The sequence below is a fragment of the Zingiber officinale genome, chromosome 5B (genome assembly GCF_018446385.1).
Source record: "Zingiber officinale cultivar Zhangliang chromosome 5B, Zo_v1.1, whole genome shotgun sequence".
NCBI classification, from domain to species: domain Eukaryota; kingdom Viridiplantae; phylum Streptophyta; class Magnoliopsida; order Zingiberales; family Zingiberaceae; genus Zingiber; species Zingiber officinale.
In genome coordinates, this window is record NC_055995.1 from 105,794,897 (window position 1) to 105,816,843 (window position 21,947).

General features: G+C 33.6%; 1 protein-coding gene across 5 annotated transcripts in view; it reads right to left on the reverse strand.

Moving 5' to 3' along the window:
- Nucleotides 1-6,890: 6,890 nt before the first annotated feature.
- LOC121985273 (CRM-domain containing factor CFM2, chloroplastic-like) overlaps nt 6,891-21,947 on the reverse strand; it is a 37,216-nt gene continuing 22,159 nt past the window's right edge. For 2 of the 5 annotated variants that reach the window (XM_042538617.1, XM_042538621.1), the window contains exons 6-11: nt 10,025-10,317; nt 9,880-9,939; nt 9,686-9,805; nt 8,494-8,968; nt 7,345-7,475; nt 6,891-7,265 (exon numbers count right to left, since the gene is read on the reverse strand). In XM_042538617.1, coding sequence (XP_042394551.1) covers nt 7,074-7,265; nt 7,345-7,475; nt 8,494-8,968; nt 9,686-9,805; nt 9,880-9,939; nt 10,025-10,317 — 1,271 coding nt within the window. In that variant the 3' untranslated portion in view covers nt 6,891-7,073. The remainder of the gene's footprint in view (nt 7,266-7,344; nt 7,476-8,493; nt 8,969-9,685; nt 9,806-9,879; nt 9,940-10,024; nt 10,318-21,947) is intronic. The other 3 variants (XM_042538618.1, XM_042538620.1, XM_042538619.1) reach the window with 3 other exon arrangements.

Sequence of the window (21,947 nt, forward strand, 5' to 3'; positions counted from 1 at the left end):
ATACAGTGTCCGAGTGCGATAGAAGATACACAGTACTTATTTGTCATATATGATCAGATGAAGAGAAGGTTGCTAGCAGAATCATCAGATGGACATGATGTCCTATTGGAGGTCTATAAGCGTCGTTGTGAAATCTGCATGCAACTTTATGAAGAAGAACTTTATACAGATACATCTTTTCTAAACATCTACGGGTTATCATACATTGATTTGAATGCAGAGCAACTTGAAGTTGATGCTGGTCTTTGTCACTGGATTGAAACTCGGCACGTCTAAATATGTCCTCATCCATATTTTGACTATTTACACTAATGATTAATAGTCATTTGTTATTTATCTTCTCCATGTTGATTTATGAATGGATTGACGGGAGCGAACGAATCATCTTTTATCATATGATCTTTGTCATCCGAGAGATAGTATTGCACGTATAATGGATGAGAGTAAAAGTTAGCTGTTTCAGAAAGCTTTCAAAATTGCAGCCCTTCACGGGGACAAGGACCAAGCCTCTCGCATGGACATTTTGCGGAAGTTCAAATTAGGAACATATCATGTTCTTGTGGCAACTGATGTGGCTGCCAAGGACTTGACATAAAATCGATGAAGTCATTTATTGATTTGGATATTGCTAGAGTTATGGGCATGCCTGTCCATCACATTGGTCGAACGGGCCGTGTTGGGGATAAAGATGAGACTGCAATCACTCTTGTCACACAAGAGGAAGCATGCATATGTCCATAACAAACAATTACCAAGTTAATAGCAGAAGATCTTCTTTTTGGATTACCATTTGAAACTATTCTAAGCTCGAATACAAGTTCTAGGATAAGTGATGCAAGAAGATATGAAGATTTTTATTATTATTTTTCATAATTTTTAGTTTTTTAATATTTTTGGTATTTGTAAAAAGTATAATAAGCCTATGTACAATGGATCTTTCTTTGAAATCTCGTATAGCGAAGCTTTGTGCACTGGACTGTCCTTTTTAAATATTTTGGTAAATTTCATCCTTTATATTTTTGAATTATGAGTCCATTTAGAAATTTTAAGATTACGAGTCTGTTAAGGAAAATTTTCCTTTCTTTACAAATTAGGAATTGTAGTCTAAATATTAAAATTTCTTTCCTTTATTCGGGTCTTAGAGTTTAAAGTTTATATAAACATTTGTTTAGCTATTTGAGGAATAATTCTTGAATATTAATAAAAAATTTCTTTTTCGAAAAAATCTGGAGGACGAGAAATATCTCTTCTTATCTTCTTGTCAAACCCTTATTTTTGTCAGCCCATGGGATTATCATGTCCTACCTAATGTCATGAATTCAAGGTGTAGGGTTTGCCAATCGATTGTTACTATCTAGCAATCGACTGCTAGTCCTATTTCAGCCTTTTCAAAGTCTAATTCTTGTCTTATCTGGTATTCGATTGACCTCAACCTACCAGGGCTTTCCTTTGCCCAGTATCTGATCCACCTTAACATGTCGATATTTTTGTTGTCCAACATCCGATCAATCCTAACCTACTGGGACTTTACGTACATAGCATCCGATCACCCTTAACCTGCTAAGACTTCCTTTGCCCATGCCAAATATCTTATCTTCCTTAACATATTTGGACTTTCGCACTCACCTAACATTCAGTCCTTCATGACTTATTAAGACTTTTCATACTTATCTAACATCTAGTCTTTCTTGACCTATTAGGATTTTCATCCACATGTTCAAGTGTCTGATCTTCCATAATCCACTTGGCCTTCATCCATCTCATGTTAAGTGTCCAGTCAACCTTAACCGACTTGGAATTCGCTTCTTATGTCAAGTGTCTAGTCCTCCATACTCATTTGGATTTTCCTCTTGCCAACGCCTATTTGGACTTCTGGTCACCAAGTGTCCGATCAAATATAACCCGCTTAGACTTTCCATCTAGTGCCAACTTCTTATTGAACTTCCGATAACAAGTATTTGGTCAACTGTAACCCACTTGGGCTTTCCATATTACTCAAATATCCGAACAATCTTCATTTACTTGACTATTTGCTCAACCAACTTAACATATTAATCGACGGTCAAACTTGACCAACTTGACGTCTCACTTGACTAACTAATATATTGATCAAATATTGAAATCTCAACTCGAGCTTAGTCAATATAGTTACCTTGACTAGAGGTCGATTGTACCAATACATTATATTTATAATATAATAGTTATAGTTATGATAATATTTAATTATAAATTTCATTGAGATTATTAATACATAAGTTAATTTTTTTATTTTTAGTATATTATAAATGATATTTACTACCGTTAAAATCACATTATAAAAGTAAATGGCTAAAATAGTATGAACAACTCCACTAATTTCGATCAATAGAATTGATCAACCGAGTTTCAAACTTTTTTTATCTATTGCTAAAGTACCATAGTTGATTGCTCAAAATATCAATCGACTCATTGCATAGCAAACCTTCGTAAATCTCCTCAAACCTCGAATTCGAAGTTTAAGGTTTATCCGTCCATTGTTATTTCCTAGCAATGGATTAATACCTCTATTTTAGTCTTTGTTTGGTGTTCAATTGACCTCAACTTATTATGACTTTCTTTTCTCAACATTCAGTTAACTTTGACCTAATGAGATTTTTCATTATCTAGCATTCATTCCCCCTTGACCTACCAGGACTTCACCATTGTCTGGTATTCTTTCCACCTTGACCTGCTAAGACATCACCACTGCCAAACATTCAGTCCTTATTGACCTATTTTGGCTTCCCTCCTTGTCAAGTGTCTAATCAACCTTGATCGGCCTAGACTTCACGTCTCATACTAAGTGTCCAATTCTTAATGATCCACCTAGATTTCACTTCTCATGTCAAGTATTTGGTCCTCCATGATCCACTTAGATTTCATTCCACTTATTAACTTCATGTTGAACTTTCTGACCGCCAAATGTCTGGTTTACCTTGACCCACTTGGATATCTCCACCATTAGGTATCTGGGCAATCTTGACCCTATTAGCTCTTTGCTCAACAAATTAACATATTGATCAAATATTAAAACTCAACTCGAGTAAATTTGAACTTAATTAACTTAGTCACTCGAGATTGATTGCATTAACCAAAAATATATAATGAATTACTATTTCTATTTGAAAAAAAAAAACAGCTGAGTAGCTCCTCAATGATCCTTACATAGGATGCGGTAGCTAAAAGTAGGTGGGAGTTAATAACTGTAATTTGAAATAAACAATTTAAAAATCAAGAGCAAGTGTAATTAGATGTTAGTTTCACAGTAGAAACAAAAGGATGCAACAAGAAAAACAAACACAATTAAAATAATTGTTAATTTGATAGGGCGGTTAGAGGAGGATGAATAACCGTCAACAAAAATTAACAATCTCAATTGGGAGAAACCTCTTACAAAGCCTTCAAAATAAGATTAAAACAATAAGCATATTGAAAGACTTGAATCAAGTAAGAAGCTTGAAGGTAAAAAAAAACTAAAGCATAAATAGGATTCTAAATGATCTAAGTTTTATATTGTCCAAGCTTGTTTAGTAAGTTAACAAAGTTAAATCAAGTCGAGCCTATAATGATTCAAGCAGTTGAAATTATTGTTCAAACTTAGCTTGATTTTTTTTTTATAAACTTGAGCCAATGTTATCAAAATCGCGAGTTAACTTGTAAACTCGTACAAAATCGTGAGTTTACTTTTGAAAATCGAGTGAAATCGTGATAAAATCGTATATTAAAGAAAAATCGGATCAAAATCGTAAAATTAGATCAAAATCATAAAATCGGATCAAAATCATAAAATCACATTTAAACTTGTAAAAACATAATTTTTGAGATAATTTTATAAATTTTGTCTCGTTAATAAAAAGGAATCATTTTGGATAAAATGATATCATTTTGGGACGACTTTAAATTTGCACTTGTCTATGAATGATTTATATTAATTTGTTATCTTCTATTTTATTTATTTTTCGACTTAAGTTGTAGACTTGAATTTATGTTTATGTTGTGTTTTTATGGTAAGTATTTGGTTGTTTAAAAGTTTAAAATTATGAGTAGTTTATAATTATATGAATTAAAATGTTTTATATGTAGATTTATATTATAATTTAAATTAAAATATTTAATGACCAATTAAAAAGAATATATCATGTTTCTTTTCAATTTGATTTAAAATATGATGTAAAATTTTACGATTTTACGACTCAATTTTACGATCCAATTTTATTACTGCTCTAACAATTTTACTTAAACTCTCGATTTTGATAATACTGGCTTGAGCTTAGTTCAAGCATGATTTAAACTTGGTTTGTTTAGATGATATCGAATTCTCAATTCGAGTTTATCCAATTGATTGAAATTATTTACATTTTTAAACTTGCTTGTTTGTTCATTTTCAGAGTTATTTTTATAGATTTATAAGTTTGATAAGAGTTTTGTTGACATAAATTATCAACCCCCCTAAGGTAAACTTTTATATTATCCAAATCAGGTAGGTAACTTTGAAAATACTCAAATTGTATACTCGATACTGATTTTGCCCCTCCAAATTGATTATTATATTATAGTAATCGATTCGGTAAAGTTTTGTGATCATAAATAGTAACTTTAATTGATTATTACCATGTAGCAATCAATTAATTTTTTTTAAAAAATGATTAAAAAGTCTTCTATGATCATAAATTTGTTACTCTCAATACGGTATATTGAATTAATATTTGAGAGCATAAATATAATCAAGAGAACTAGACAAACACGTAAAATCTTGTTTCATGTCATTCCAAGCTCTTTAGGTCTATTAATCAGTTTTAGCAAAAATCAATTAATGAACCTAGAAAGCTCAGAATAATATGGAACATACTATAGGGTTTACATCTAACTTTCCTAATTATATTAATATTCTCAAACATCAATTTAACATACTATATTAAAAGCAATCATTTTTTAACACAAATCGGTCATTTTTTTAAATGGATTGCTATAGTGTAGCAAGGCATTACTATGTTGGTGAACAATAATTGTTATACTGTAACAATCAATTTGGAAGGGTAAAATCGATATCGAGTACGCCATTTGGGTATTTTCAAAGTTGCATACGCAATTTGGGTAATATAAAAGTTTACCTACATGGTTCGCACGGTAATTTGCCGAACTTTGTTTATAGACATTATTCATGAGCATTATTTACAAATAGTTCATAATCTTTGTTAATGAATATTAAACACGCATATTTTTCAAGTTTATTCATTTGATTTAATAAGTTATTAAAACTTATTCATTTAATTGATGTATATATTGAACAAATATAAATGAGCTTTCTAATGAGTTTTATCAAATTGAATACTAAACTTTACCCATAAACATATGATTCATTTATGACCCTAAGCATACAGAATAAAAAATTAAAAAGGAGACCATAACTAAGCAAGAAGAACAATTGATGTAGAATCTAAGCACTTTCTATCGTTTTCATAAACACCTCCTGCTATACCATGGGTTGGTACAGCAGTGCCTGTATGGATATTTATTCTAATAGATTTTGGAATTAATTCTCAACAGATATAAAAATGTCTCGTTAAATGTCTGATTGTTCCCATGTAAAGAGTTGATGCACTAAAGTAAAATATCTCTTGTGATTTATTTACCTATATCTTATCATGAGGACAACGTTACTAGACTGTTTAGGATGAACGATATCACCTTCACTCCAATAAACTCCTCCTGCTACCTTATTTATAATTTTCAAATTGGCTTCAATTCAAACCTTAAAATAGCTTCTTTGTACTTTTCCAATCGACTCAATTTGTGATCACGTCAACCTTTTTCCTGATAACAAATAGTTTAGTTAATTTGATTCCATTAAATTTAATTGCTTAGAATATATCAAGGATCCCATCAATAGAACTCACCTCAATCGACTGCCACTATCAACTCCCAAACATAGGTAAAACTTCAGTAATTGGGTAGCCAACCGAAGATGACTAAATTCACGTTTAGTTGACTCGACTCAAATTAGAAAGAAAAAAATTATTTACAAGTAGAACCTCTTAGTTTTCTCATCACTTTAATCAATTGGTGTTAAGCTACAATTGATTGGATCTGACTACAATCAAATTAAATTATGTCGAGTCTTATCCTGAGTCTATTTGTACACTAAATGTACATGTCAAGAGGCCTCACCTGTAGATCTTCCTTGTCTACCATGATGCTTCGCTTCCACATCTTCCTCTATCAAGAAACCTAGCCTCCAAGTCTTCCCCATTGTTCAAGTATTTGAATAACTTCAACTCACCTAAACTACTAGCTGTCAAGTATTATGTTACTTTTGATTTATTTGGACTTCCAACTACCAAATATCTAATCATTTTTGACATACTTAGACTTCTCTAGCGGTCAGGTATCTAATCTACTTGAACTTCTTAGTTCATTGCATTTGTAATAACTTGTCAAGTATCATACACATAAACACTTGACAAACTTCATCAAAAAATACAATACTGGTCTAACTTAAACCATTATCCAAACAATAAATCCACTTAGCTAAACTCGACCTTCGGGTATAATTGCATTAAAAATCTCCATAACACCATTTGACCAACCTTACCAGGTGCATTATTGCACTAACATTCCTTTTATATGGTTTGTAACTAGCGTATAAAAATTATATACAGTCACGATAATACTGTAACAAGTAACGAAATCTTCATTCATCTAGACCACGAGTTAGGCTGTTTGAATGAATTGTAGAAACAGGTAACCATTTGAAACCAGTTGGAGCTCATAAAATAAATGAATTTCATCAAACACCACAATATCCGATGTGAACTGCAGCTCATAAAGACAAGTAGGTGTTTGTTCTCCCGCTTCCAGAAGGGAACAAGAAAAGAGCAAAATAGAATTTATTCTACTAAAAACTAAGGTTTACAAATTATTTTAGTACCAATAATACTAAATCAGATACATGTGCAATGCATGTGAAAAAAGGATAAACAGATGAAATATAGTACAAGGTAATGTACCCATAGAAAGTTGATGGCATGAATTGCCTGTATAACGTAAACCCTGCTTCATGTGGAAGTTTGCAATCCACATTCAAGCTTAATGGCTTCCAAAAGTTGAGGAGAAACAATGTCCTTGACTCCTGATGAGCATCTCTCGGCATTTTTACCCTTCCCGCCAGGTGCCTCACAGTCTCCCCACCCTCTGTATAATATCACCTTATTTGGTTCTCTTGATACAAGAACTGCCCCAGTTGATTGCTGAGTATACAAGGGATAGGATTAAAATGACAACTGTAATGTTAGGTGTAGATTTTGACAAGATCAGCCTACTACATACCTCCAGTTCAAATATCAACTCTTGTACAGAAGTACCCTCTGCTCTTCCCTTGATATTCACAATAGCAAGAGGATGCTTCCTGAAATGTGTTCTAATTGTTTTTGCAACACCTGAAACAATGTTGTTCCTTCCTGTTGAACAAAAGGATAAAAACCTAAGTTATTCATGAGAACAATGTATGTTGATATTACACGAAGAAAATCCATGATAGAGTTGATCTCTCCCACCAAGGCATACAGGCATACAAATATTTTAAAACACGTTTGATGACTTGGTGGTGATATACGAAGGTACTTTCACCACATAAAACAAATGGGGGAAAAAAGCAAGGGAATGTCCTAAAAGGGTGAGCATTTGTGAGGTTGAGCATAAGGTAATATAATCTCTCCAAAAATACAAGTCAAAAAAGATATTGAAATACAGCCAAACAACAGCAACAAGAATATAGTATGCACTTTTTCACACAAAAAGACAAGATAAAGTTCCAATGTGAGAGTCAATGCATAAGACTAAAGGTGTCAAATGTATGAATCAATGTACAGCCATGCATAAGACAAATCCTCGCTGGACATGACCAACGTGTTGAGCCCGGCCTAATAATAATAATTAGAGCATTTGATATTCTTTAGCAAGACAAAAGAACATTTCATTTTGTTTCATCATAAAGTTGTGTACCTTTCAATGGAGTATGCCTAGCCTATTATAGTCTATTAAATAACAAATTTTTTAATTAAGTAAAATGGGATTAAAGTTGAGTCTTGTTATTTAGTTGGGACTAAGTGTGTTTTTATTTTTTTATATTTTTATTTTTTTAAAAATTTTATATTTTTAACAATTTAAAATCTTTCCCCCAATTTTTATGTTTTTAAAGATTTTTTTCTGATTTTTAAAATATTTTCCTGGTTTTTAGTTATTTTATCTTTAATTTTTATATATTTAGGGCATGGCTCATACACAAGCCAACCGAATGAGGGCTCAAGTCGAACACTCCGTGTTGGCATGATAGGTCATGCTTGGGACAAGCATGGGGCATGGCACAACATGTAACAGGCCGACCAAACCTAAAACATGCTTGCCCGATCGGTCTATTTGACACCATTACATAAGATAAGTTTTGTTTTGCATAAACCAAAAGGAAACATAGATTACCTATGGCTAAAATGGGACGCTTTTTCATCTTGAGAGCTTGTTTACGTAGAATAAGTCTTTCTCGATTTGATAGAGGTGCAGCTTTGAAAGGAACGTCATAAGACTCTTTTGCCAACTCATTCTCATCAACGGGTGATGCTTCAGAAGGAACCTCATATGAGTGTTTTGCAAACTCATCCTCAACTACCATTGAGGATGTTACTGCAACTTTTGAATCAGAACATTTATCCCCATCTTTTACTGCAAACTCATCCTCAACTACCATTGAGGATGTTACTGCAACTTTTGAATCAGAACATTTATCCCCATCTTTTAGAGCTACCGACTTATCCTCAACTATAGTTGTGGACGTTTCAGAAGGAACTTCATATGCCTGTTTCGCCAAATTATTCTCATCAACAACTGCTGAAGATGGTATTGCAACTTCCAATTTGGAACATTCATCCCCATCTTTTAGGACTACCAACTTATCCTGCTGCAAAATGCACAAGACCATCAATAGATAGGAAAGGAAGAACATACCATAAAACAAATTGAGAATGTATCTACTTTTATACTTTTCCGAGAAAACTTATGTCATTTCATCAGAGACTGTGCATGGGGATATTAGAATATTCTTCCACATGCAACAAATTTGAATTTGAGCTCTCCATTCCCTAGATCATAATCTCAAAAAATCACGATACTACAAAAATAACAAGACTAACATCAAAAAGCAACTAAAGCAAATATTTTAGTCCCCCATCTAAACTCATTTTTTGAATATTATTTTTTAGGTACAAACAGGAATGGAAAAGAACAGTAGCAGCAAAAGTCTGTACCACTGTGATAGAGAATCCTTCAGTAAATCTGTAAACTAACTTTTGTTTGAAAAGTAGAAATTTTAGCCCCCGTAATATAATGGATAATTGATAGCTAAGAACATTAGGATTATAACCACCTAAACGTTTACCACTGTGGCATTGAGTAGCTGCTTAACTTGTTAGTTTATATCATGTTTTTTCTTTAAAAAAAGGTAAAATAAAATGAAATTGAAAATTAAGAAAAAAATTATCAATTTCCAACTGTCCTTCCATCACATAACTTGTTTGGATGGCCCTTCAGATATATATTTAATAAGAAATAGATTAAGAAATTTGTGTCGAGTAGTATCATAACTTTTAATATACTCTAGAATTTAAACTTGAATTACCATGGAACCTGAAGACTGATCATTCTGCCCTTTCATAATCCAAGAGTCATTTGCAACTATGTCATTCATTAACCCACACACATGTTCTACAGTAGAATCAACATATGAATCATCCTTCACCTGGCAACAGTTGGATCAGTCACAATAAACAGGTGGAAATAACAATTTTAAATCTGTATAACTTGAAACCTTACCGTCTGATTGCTCACCTGACTTAATTTTTTTGAAAATTTTAGAACATGTAACTTCAGTGACTGCATGAAAGAAAACACAATATTGAAAAAAAAAATTATAAGAAGAAATTCAGAAAAATCAAATTTATATGGGAGAGAAATTTACTTCACAACGCTGGGCCTCCAAGGAACGCTTCATTGCTACCCTTTTGTTTGGCAAAGTAGTTGGTCTCAGGATCACAGGCCTTCGATAATTCTTGCCACGATATATAATTATGGCATACCCTTTGCTCACTCGCTCAACAGCCACTAGTATACCACCACTTTCAGCCTCTAACAATCTAGCAGTTGCTTCAGCAGTTTTAATGGAATGATCTTTAGAAATTATTTTCACAAGTTCACGATATTTCCAGTGAAGGTGCATATTCTCAACTGTTCCATCAAAAACTCCTCTTCTTCCTGAGCATTATAAAGGAAGAAAACTCAATGGTTGGCTTACTATCTTCCTATCATAGGAATATTTCCAGAAACAGATCATTCAGCTCAAAAAAAAGTGAAAAAAAGGGCCTGACAAAAACACACGTAAACCACCCAAAAACATGGTTAACAAACTATTACTGATTATAAGGTGTTCGACCAAATGTAGAAGTGGTTATTATAGACCGTGTATACATTCAACTAAGACTCGTGAGGAGACACATTAAGTTGGATAGTGAGGTTTCAAACTTAATTTTGATAGTTCCAAGGGAGCTTCAAACACAAAAAATTAGTGTGTATAATTCTCTAGCAGAGCTAGTTCAGAGGAGTCAAATGATAAGTGCAATTCTTTAGGACATTAGTTTATGTATTGAGGTGTATGAAAATGTAACTCTATAAATATGTTAGATGAAGACATCATATGCTAAGGTGTGTGAACTACTCTTCCATTGTAATTGTTTCCGACAAAGTGATATTGCGAGCTTAAATGAATAGACATGAACGTATTTTCTGCTTCTCTTTGCCAACAACTACAAGAATTGGAGCATTTAAATAAAAACTTTGTTGGATGTCTAAGATATTTGAGAGATTTCTGATAGAGGTTACGAGAAGCCCTGAGAAAAGTCTCGCTGTGAATTAAAGCACGACAATTGAGAGTGAAGGAAGAAGGACAAGAAGGCTCTTTTCCTCATCTCAAAACCTAGAATCAAGAAGGTGGCAAACACAACTAATTCGAAGCAAGCTTGGAATATTTTCCAAAATTCATACAAAAGATATGAGAAGGTGAAGAGGATTTTTCTCCAAACTTTAAGAGGGAATTTGATGCTTTAAGGACAAAGGAGTACGAGTTTGTGATGAACTATTCCATAAAAGTGTTGGCTCCTGTAGATCAACTAAAGAAATACAGTAACAATTTAAGGATACTCAGGTGGTGGATGGCTAGGATCTTTTTTATCTTAAATTTGACTACGTTGTTCCAGTCAATGAGATTTCTAAAGATGTGATGGATATAGAGTTGTATACACATGTGTTCTCTTAGAGCCCATGAGATTAGAATCCATAAGAGAAAGGAAGAGTCTGGGCAAGGTCATCAAATCAAACTTTCCATCAATGATAAGGAAGAATCAAAAGGAGAAAGTATCCAAGGAGGTCAAAGTCGGGGTTGAAATCGAGATCGTGGGAAAGACCACGGTGAAAATTTCAAACGTGATCAAGAATGTGCTGTTTACAACACCAATGGAAAAAGTAAACACAATACAGAGAAAGAGGTTAAAGAGGAGTGATCGAAGGTACAACAAAGCAATGTTCAACGTTTCAATTATAAAGTGTAATCATTATATTATTGAATGTGAACATGATCAATCTAACCAATTGAAAAAGAAAGCCAACTACGCTAAAAAGAAAAGAAGATGGAGATAATGTTCTTTTATCAGCATATAAGGAAGAAGCAACCGAACCTCACTGTATGTGATTCCAGAGCAAATAACCATATATGTGGATATAGTGAAACATTCATAGAATTAAATGAATTGGTGGATGGTTCTATATTATTTGGAGATGCTTCCAAGGCACAAGTAAAGAACATCGGTAAGATTTTCATTCAACTTAGGGATAGAAGCCAACAATCTCCAATGTTTATTATGTGCCCAACTTAAAGACAAGTATTCTTAATCTTGGCCAACTCTTAGAGGCCAACTATTAGAGAGGATATGATATGCACATAAAAGATAGAAGTTTGACTTTAAGAAAAGAAACTAGATTGATTACACAAATATCCATGTGTATGTTTGTATTAAATATCACTCATATTGTTGATAAAGTTTAAGTAGTTACATGCATGATCATGGTTTAAAATTTCAACCAGTATCGAAATTTTAGGTGGCGTTTGATTTAAAGATTTGGGAATGAGAGAATGGATTCATTCCCAAACCTTGTGTTTGGTTGATGGAAATGGAATCAAGATTTTGGAATGAAACCCAAAAATTTGGATATAAATGAAACTCACCCACTCCCTTGGATTTTGATGGAATGGGAATAAAAATTAAATTTTGGACGAAAATACCCTTAGTATATTTGTTCAATTTTTCTTTCATTTCACTCTGTCTCCTTATTCTCTCTCATCATACTTTCTCTCTCTTCATTCTATCATCACATTTCTCTCTCAACAAACTTTCTCTCTTCTTATTCTCTCTCATCACACACACTCTCTCATATTTTCTCTCTCTTCATTCTCGCCTCATTTTTTCATCATACTTTCTCTCTCTTCAATCTCTCTTACCATGCTCTCTCTCCATATTTTATCTCATCACACTTTCTCTCTCTTCATTCTCTTCCATCATACTCTCTCTCCTCATTCTCTCTCATCACACATTTTCTCTGTATTCTCTCTCATGACACACTCTCTCTCATTATTTTCTCTCTTCATTCTCTCCTCATTTTTCATCATACTTTCTCTCTCATCATACTTTCTCTATTCTCAATCTCTCTTACCATACTCTCTCTCTTCATATTTTCCCTCATCACACTTTCTCTCTCTTCATTCTCTTCCATCACACTCTCTCTCCTCATTTTCTCTCATCACACTTTCTCTCTCTTCATTTTTTCCAATTACACTTTCTCTCTCATCATACTTTCTCTTCTCAATCTCTCATTTTCTCTCATCACACTTTCTCTCTCTTCATTTTTTCCCATCACTCTTTCTCTCTCAACGCACTTTCTCTCTTATCATATTTTTTCTCTTCTCAATCTCTCCTATCACGCTCTCTCTCCTCATTTTCTCTCATCACATTTTCCCTCTCTTCATTTTTTCCGATCACACTTTCTCTCTCATCATTCTCACTCATCATATGTTTCTCTCACATTCAACTTTATCTTCCATCTAATTTTTTCTCTTATTTTCCTCTAAGGGTAAAAAAGAAAATTTAAGTTCATTCCGATTGAAAATATTCAACTAACCAAACATTATTTTTAGGATTGATACCCAAGTTCATTCTCATTCCATAATACTATGATACTCATTCTCATTCCGATTCATAGAAGAAAACCAAACACCACCTTAGTTTATAACCGGAATGATACAGTTTCGGTACCATATGGTGTTGTGCCAATATGGTTTCAGCATTTTTAAAATATAAAATATATTAATTACAAATATTTTTAAAAATAAATTTTTTAACCTAAATATTTAAAAACAACTAAAAAATGAATAAATTTAAAAAAAACAAAAGAAAACGCAAACCATGAGATCAAGACACCCCCACGACCTTGCGAAGGTCGTGGCGGGATCGCGACAACCTCCGCAACCCCATGGAACGTGGAAACATCGCAATCCTGCCATGGCTCGCAGTGCCGATATCGATGTCAAGCAGCAGGCGAAACCGCAAATTTTGCCTATACACGGTAGGGGTGTCAAAAATGAACCTGACCCGACAACCCAACCCGAGTCGACCCGAAAAAAATAAAGTTCGGGTTGGGCATTTTCGGGTTCGGGTCGGGTTCGGGTTGGAGGGTTGGAGAGTAAAAAAGTTTCGGGTTGGATCGGGTCGAGTTCGAGTTGACCCGGGTTGACCCAGGTTGACTTAAATATAGAGTTTTGTGGGGTTTTTTGGAGTTAAATCAAATTTTATTTTAAAAATTTAGATGTTTTTATGTATATTAATATCATATTTGTATGATAATGATGGAATATTGAGATAAAAATGAAAAATTATAAGGAAAATAGTCCAAAAAAATCGTTTTGAATAGGATTTTCGGGTTATATGGGTCGGGTTCGGATTGGTCGAGTTCGGGTTGAGGTGTTTTGGGTTGAACTTGGATTCGGGTCGGGTTCGGGTTGGGTTAAAAAAAAAAAAAGAACTCAACCCGACCCAACCCGACTCGACACCCCTAATACACGGTATAAGAGTTTAAACCTTGTGCATGATGACTCTTTACTTTGGCACTTAAGGTTTGGGCATACAAAATTTGATACGAAATTGAAAGCCTTCCAAGTATTCAAAGGATTTAAAGCATTGATTGAAAACCAAAGTGGTTAAACCAAGGAAAAGAATGTTGTTCCGTGCTGGGCAGCACGAACGATTTTTATCGCTCCGCCGCCCGACCGAAATCAACACTGGACACGCTATGATTTCGACACGTGATACGCGCGCATCTGCGACAGCACACGTGCTGTCGCGATCGATTAATCAAGCGACAGAAGGAATCGAATAGATTCCTTCTGTCGTGCAATCGATTCTAGAAGGAATCGATTCCTTCCGTAATCGATCACGTGATCGATCGCCAGCAGTAGAATGTCAAAAATGAAATCCTATAAAAAGGCACCAGAGAGTGATCGATCAGCAACGGCGAGGCGAGCAGCAGCGAGGAGGCAATAAGAGCGGCGACCACATCTAATTTAATTAGATGTATGGCTGGTTCTATTTGTGTAGAAAGTCATTCTGGAGGGGAGCTTTCAAATGTTGCCAAGACTAAAGTTTCTTTTTCTTCTAGTATATGAAGTATTCTTTTGCCCAGTACAGAGGGTAAAGTTTGGATCGAGTCAATGTCTTGAATCCATAATTGTTGTAACAGTCCATAAGTCATCAGCTTTAGAGGAGTAATTAGTCTTCCTCTATAATTTTTATATTGAAACTGTTCAGCTTGAATGTTTGCTTTTCTAAGAGAATAGAGCAGTTGACAACGACATCGTAAATCCAAAGTGTCAGGAGTAGAACATTGAGGAAAGCCTTTTGAGCACTTGATTTTATAAGTATATTTTTCTACGTAAGTAATAGTTATCCCTTTTGTGGGATTTTGATGGAACCAATTTGATTTCCCCTATTCGCTGGTATCCTCGTCTCAGATGCATCACAGGCGGCGCTAGAGTTGCTGGACGCCTCCAGCAGCACCGAAGGCGTCCCGCGACGCCTTCGACGCTGTCGGACCCACGATTCGCCGCTGTCGTGCTGTGATCCGCCTGTCGTACCCTAGTTTTAAGAAAATAAATTAAATTTTAGATTTAATTAATTTAAACAATTCCCAAGCAAGTGTAATATTCCAAACAGGTTTTTATAAACCCTAATTAAATTATCCCAATAAAATATATAAAAATATATTTAAAATTAAAATTTTAATTAATATTTTGAAAATTTATTTTTTAATGTTTCAAATTGAATTTAATTTTATTTAAATTATAATAAATCTGATTTATATTCTAATATTTTTTTATTATTTTAAATTTCATTTTAAAATTCAAAAAAAATATAAAAATTCAGATATATATATATTCTAATATTTTTTATTATTTTAAATTTTTTTAAAAAAAATTATAATAATTCAGTTTATATTCTAATATTCTAAAAAAAATTCTAAAAACACTTATAATCTTGTGCAATTATGATCATTCTAAATTGAGAAATATGAATTAATATTTTTAGGAGATTGTTTCAAATTTCAAGAAGTTGCTCTTTATAGTTTATAAAATTAATTTGTAAATTTACAATGATAAATACATTCTTGACATTATAAAATGATGACTATTATCTGGAAATGTATATTATTCTTAATTTTTTTATAATGCATAGGTAATGGCACTCAAACAATAATCTCATGATCCAGCTTAGAAGCACGCAAGTCAATTAGAAAATCGATTCCATTTGCAATGTTTACATTACGATAAGATTGAACGTGGCGGTGGGGTCACATGCCTAACATAATATCTTGTTGGTGCATACCCGGATGTTTCTAACTGTCCAAAAGTTTCTCAAGAAGTTCGTCATGCAATGAAACAGAAACTTGATGGTAAAAAAGCAATAAAGTATAAACGACAACGACAACGTGAACCTGTTGATAGCCGAAGCTCTAAAGAACTAATCTATGATGAATTTGAAGGTCATGGTGAAATTCCAAATGACGAATAACTTTTTAGCAGCTCTAAGTGTCTCTCGAACTCAATATAACTATGAGCAAAATATGTGACATAGAAATAGCTCTGGTGCTAGTGGAAGTGGCTCAACTACTGCAGCAACATTAGGAAGGAGTGTAAGTGTTTGTATTACTTCAACACAAGTTGATATTAGTCGTTTTTTTCCTTCTATGGGACAAAGACGTGTAGTTGATATTGCTGATATTAATCTACTAATATTCCTAGACCAAGCTAGCAAGCAAACTAGGATTGATGATGGATATTCAAAAGAAAAGAAAAAATCAATCGGTAAAAGTATTGCTAAATTTTCTCATTTTAATCATATTCCCCCTAATGCAACAAACAACACATACTACCGTAGTATGATGTCCAATATCCAAATACCTTGTCCTCGTATTCAACCTCCGACTGCATATGAAATTGTCGGTCCATATTTAGATGAACAAGTGGAGGAGATCAAGACTTGGATCCTATCATGCAAGAAGCAACGAAGCTTATATGAGGTTATGTTGATGTGTGATGGCTGGACAGGACCTATACGGATAAACATTATCAACTTTCTACTATAGTGCAATAAAAAGGTGATATTTCATAAATCTTTTGATGCAACTATATACTATCATGATGCACCCTACATATATCGTTTGATGGATAGTGTAGTTCAAGAGAGAAAGGTGCAGAACATATAGTGCAGGTGATTACAGATAATAGTGTCAACTTTAAGAGGACTGGAGAGTTATTGGAGCACAAGTATGAAACATTATTTTGGAAACTATGTGCAGCACACTGTATCGATTTGATGATGGCAGATATCAGTAAGCTCGATATTGTGAAGAAGGTAGTGAAAAAAGGTCAATGTTTAACAAAATTCCCTATAATCATCATTGGGTTCATGGATTAATGAGGAAATTTATTGATAGGGAGATTCTGCAACTAGGAGCGACTAGGTTTGCCACTCACTTTCTCTTGTTAAAATTGTTGAATCAAAAAAAAGTTGGATTGAAGGTCATGTTCTGTTCTGAGAATTGGGAAGTCTCTCGATATTGTAACACAGCCGAAGGTAAAAAGGTGCAAAAAAATTATTATATCTGTCAGATTTTAGGATATATCGTAGATATTCTTATAGCAATAGAACCATTGTACGTTGTTCTACATAAAGTCGATATGAACAAGAAGCAACAAATGAGCAACGTTTACCACCTAATTCATGAAGCAAAAGAGGAAATTAAGAGGCGTTTACAATCACGAACCAAGTATCAACATTATATTAACATAATCACTACAAGATGGGACGATCAAATGGGAAAATATATTCATTTGGCCGGTACGTATTTTTTAATGATAAAAAATTTTTAATATTGTTATTAATAATTATATATGTTTAATTATTGTAGGTTATTATCTCAATCTGACATATCAATACTGTATAATCTTGGCACAAATGATGATTTATTAGTGGCCTTCAGATATGTAATATCAAGACTACATACAAATAGAGAATCAATTGCCAAAACTATTAATGAAAGTCGATTATTTCAAGAGACATGGTTTTTTAGCGATCCTATTACAATGTCATACATATATAAAATGAATACAGGTAAATATAGTAAAAATTATACTAATTATTGTCAACAAATATAAATACTATTTTAATTTTGTTCTTATTTATCTTACAGTTGAGTGATGGTTACAATAGGGAGGATCAGCTCCAAATTTGAAAAAGATTATAATACGAATTCTCTCACAAACGTCTTCAAGTGGTTGTGAAAGAAATTGGTCAACTTTCTCCTTCATTCATACAAGAGTATGAAATCATCTTTCTTATCGTCGCTTGGAGAAGATGGTCTACGTTCATTATAATATGCGTCTTCAACTAAGACCAATTACAGAAGAGAATGAAGAACAAGAGTTTGGTGATATGGACCCATTTGACATTGGATTTGTCCAAACTGTAAATGATCCAATGATGGATTGGTGGAGCGAGAATCCATTACTTGATGAAGCAGAAGACACACCACGATCATCTCAATTTCTTACTCAACAGATTGAAAAAATATAAGCTAGAGGAGATATCTGTGAAGAAGAAGATGATGAAGCTTTTGATCAAGAATTTTGATTTTCTGGATCTCGGTCTAGACATTCTCAAACATCCTAACCCCAAACCCAGCCGAAGTCCCTAAATAAAGGCAAAAGCAAAGGCAAAGCTCCTGCAATTTTTACTAAAAAGAAAGAAAAAGACAAATCTCCTGTTTTTACGGGAAGGGATTAATTGAGAATTAGAGAAAATCTACTCGGTGCAATTGATGAACAAGAACATAATGACAGTGATGAAACATCATCACCTTTTAATACTGTAGTCCAACGAGAAATTCGAAATGAGGATAGTGATGTTAATAGCAGTGCAAGTACTCATGGAAGTGATGACAATGGTGATGCATCTAGTGGTAAAAATTATGTTCCCCCTACTCTAGCACCAGAGCCATAGACATGTGAGATAGATTACGCACATACAACTCAAGATTATGATCATGGAACTAGAAGTAGCGATATTCAATATCAATGTCGATACAAGGGTGACAAACAAAAGAAAGCTCATAATTATCAAGATATACGGGAGAGTTTAGCTAAGATTGATTCTGGTCGAAGTTCATCATACTCGCAACCTTCTTATTATAACTCTGATGCATCATATGGTGATCCATCATACCAAAGCTCGGGGATGTATGCTTATCCTTATCATGGTGCATGTACCTATACCCGTTCCGATTTCAGTGGGGTCAGTTCAAATCCAACATCCAATGATAAATCTAGACACGCTGAATGACATGTGGAGAAATCAATATCAATATTACATGTCATGGAATGATTATTTAATCGCGTTGGAGAACTATGGAGTTGACATAAGTAGAATGTTGCAAGAACCAATGCTTCCATCTTATTCACGTCACTCCTTTTGATATTAGTAAGATAACATATTATGATATATCAATTTTAATTCAAGTTATTGATAGATCAATTTATTTTTAAAGAAAACTATATTTAATTATTTTTTCTAACAAGATTAAATGGTTCAATAATTGAGAATTTATATAAAATCAATATATAACTTATTTTAAAATTATATACAATACACATATTTATCTAATAATTACTATATATAAATAAAAAATACCAAAACAATATCGGCACAGCAAGATAAATACTGAAACTGTATCGTTCCGGTCTGAGACTGAAACCTTAGCACAGGTCGAGATTTTAAACTTTGAGTTAAACTATTAAAGCTATTAGATCGAGCCATAGAGAAGAATTCATATCTAAAAAATTTAAAAATTTTTGTAAATTTCTTGATAGAAGGAAACTAAAGCATACTCTCCTCAACAAAAAGAGTAGAGTCACAATATTGAAAGAATGAAACCATACTTGACATTTGAAACATGTTAAAAACTAAAACCATGTCAAAGGGGTTTTAAGGTGAGGCCATCTATTGTGCATTCCTGTGTTGTTAGAGGCGCGAGGCGCACCGAGGCGCAAAGGGCTCATAGAGCCCGAGGCGTGAGGCTCGCGTGAGGCGCGCGCCTCTTGAACATGAGATTGATGGCTACTAAACTATTGACACACTTATAAAATATGTCAAATATGATAACTATTAATATTCCACACACATCAATATCAAATATAACAAGTAAAACAACACCATGATAAAATTAATAAAAGTTTCAAACTTTCAAGTTTCAACTTTCTAATTTAAACTAACAAAGTTCATCAAAACAAGCGTAATAAGTCAAATTAATCATCAAGCTCAAGATCATCCTCATTGTATTCTTCTTCTTCTTCTTTATCTTCATCTTCTTCAAATTCAATTTCTTCTTCTTCTTCTTCTTCTTCTCTAAGTCTTAGAGATGAGTGTCTCATAGAGGAAGATGTATTTCCCTTATCGACTTGTTTAGGCCTAACATGTGAACTAGAGGCCATGGATGTAATATTTTTTCCTCTAGTACAATATTCAAACTCTTCAGCTCCACTAGCCCTAACAACGACATCCCATGTCAAGTCATCACCTTCAAAAACCAACTCATCTTCTTCATTATCACTTTCTCCATCCATTCTACCCATCAACCATTCATTACTATCATTAATATTTGTCAAAGAGATGGGGTCAATCTTATCACGTGCGTCATACCGAAGTTTTAAGGCACGATTGTATTTCACAAATATCAAATCATTTAAGCACTGCTGAGGTAGCCTATTCCTTTGTTTGCTGTGAATCTACAAAATGTCAAAAATCACAATAAGTATAATAAAATAACAAAGAATATTTTCTACTTATAAAAGTAACATACTAATAGTATTACATTTATATTTATTACATATCTGCTCAAATACACTCCAATTGCGCTCACAACCAGAAGCACTACAAGTGAGGCTAAGCACTTTAATAGCAAACTTTTGCAATTCTGGGGTTTTTGCTCCGTAGCATTCCCACCATTCTGCTGGAGATAATGCTCTTCTATGTCTAATTGTCACATTCCTCCCAAATAGCCCTTCTGCCTTTCAATATAGAGAGTTGGGCAGTGATTTTATCTTGCTCGGCAACGTTTGAAACCAATCTCTCCATAGTTTCAAACAAATCATTCACCACTTCTCCACAGATATTTGAATATCTGTATGAATAAAAATATTCTGGATTCAAATAATGTCCTGTAGCATGCAGAGACCAATGAAGTTGGCATTCCCATCTCTTATCAATGATCTCAAACACTTCTTTGTATTTCTCTTCTTTCTCCTTAAAAGCCTTCATAATTGTTTCTTTTGCCCTATCCATAGTCTCATAAATATAGCTCATTGCAGGTTTTCTTTCGCCATCAATCAGTCTCAGAACACGAACTAAAGGGCCATATATCTTTAAAATATGCACAATACTGCTCCAAAATCTAAGTGTCATGATGATTTTAGCTACCTTCTTCCCCGCCGCTTCTTTTGCTCATTTACTCTCTGTCCAATCTTTTGAAATGAACATTTTTCTTAAATTTTGCTTCTGTAGATGCATCCTTTCAAGAGTGAGAAAAGCAGTAGCAAATCTTGTGACACCCACCCGACAAAACTCTTTTTGTCTTGTGAATTGCCTCAACATATTTACCATGTCGGGACGAACATAAATGTAAGCATTCACACTCATTGCCTTCTTCAATGTTGCTTTAAAATCAGGCAATTTCCCAATATCTTCTAACATCAAGTCGACGCAGTAAGCAACACAAGGAGTCCAATACAAGTGTGGCATTTTTGCTTCTAATAATTTTCCTATAAAAGAAGTTAGAAAACTAGATAATTTTAACATATATAAGAAAAAGCATAATGATAAGAAAAAATTAAATAAATTCTTACCAGCAAGCACATTGTTACTTGCGCTATCCGTTACAACTTGAATAACATTTACTTCTCCTACACGCTCCACAAATCGATCAAGCAACTGAAATATTTTCTCTCCAGTTTTTGCATAATCAGAAGCATCAACCGATTCGATGAAAACTGAACCTTTAGGAGAATTCAATAAAAAATTAATCAATGTCCTCTGCCTTTTGTTTGTCCACCCATCTGCCATCAAACTACAACCATACTTTGTCCATTCTGTTTCACACGACTTAATGTAATCATTAGTCACATTATCAACAACCTTTTTTAGAAAAGGAACCCGCACCTCATGATAACTAGG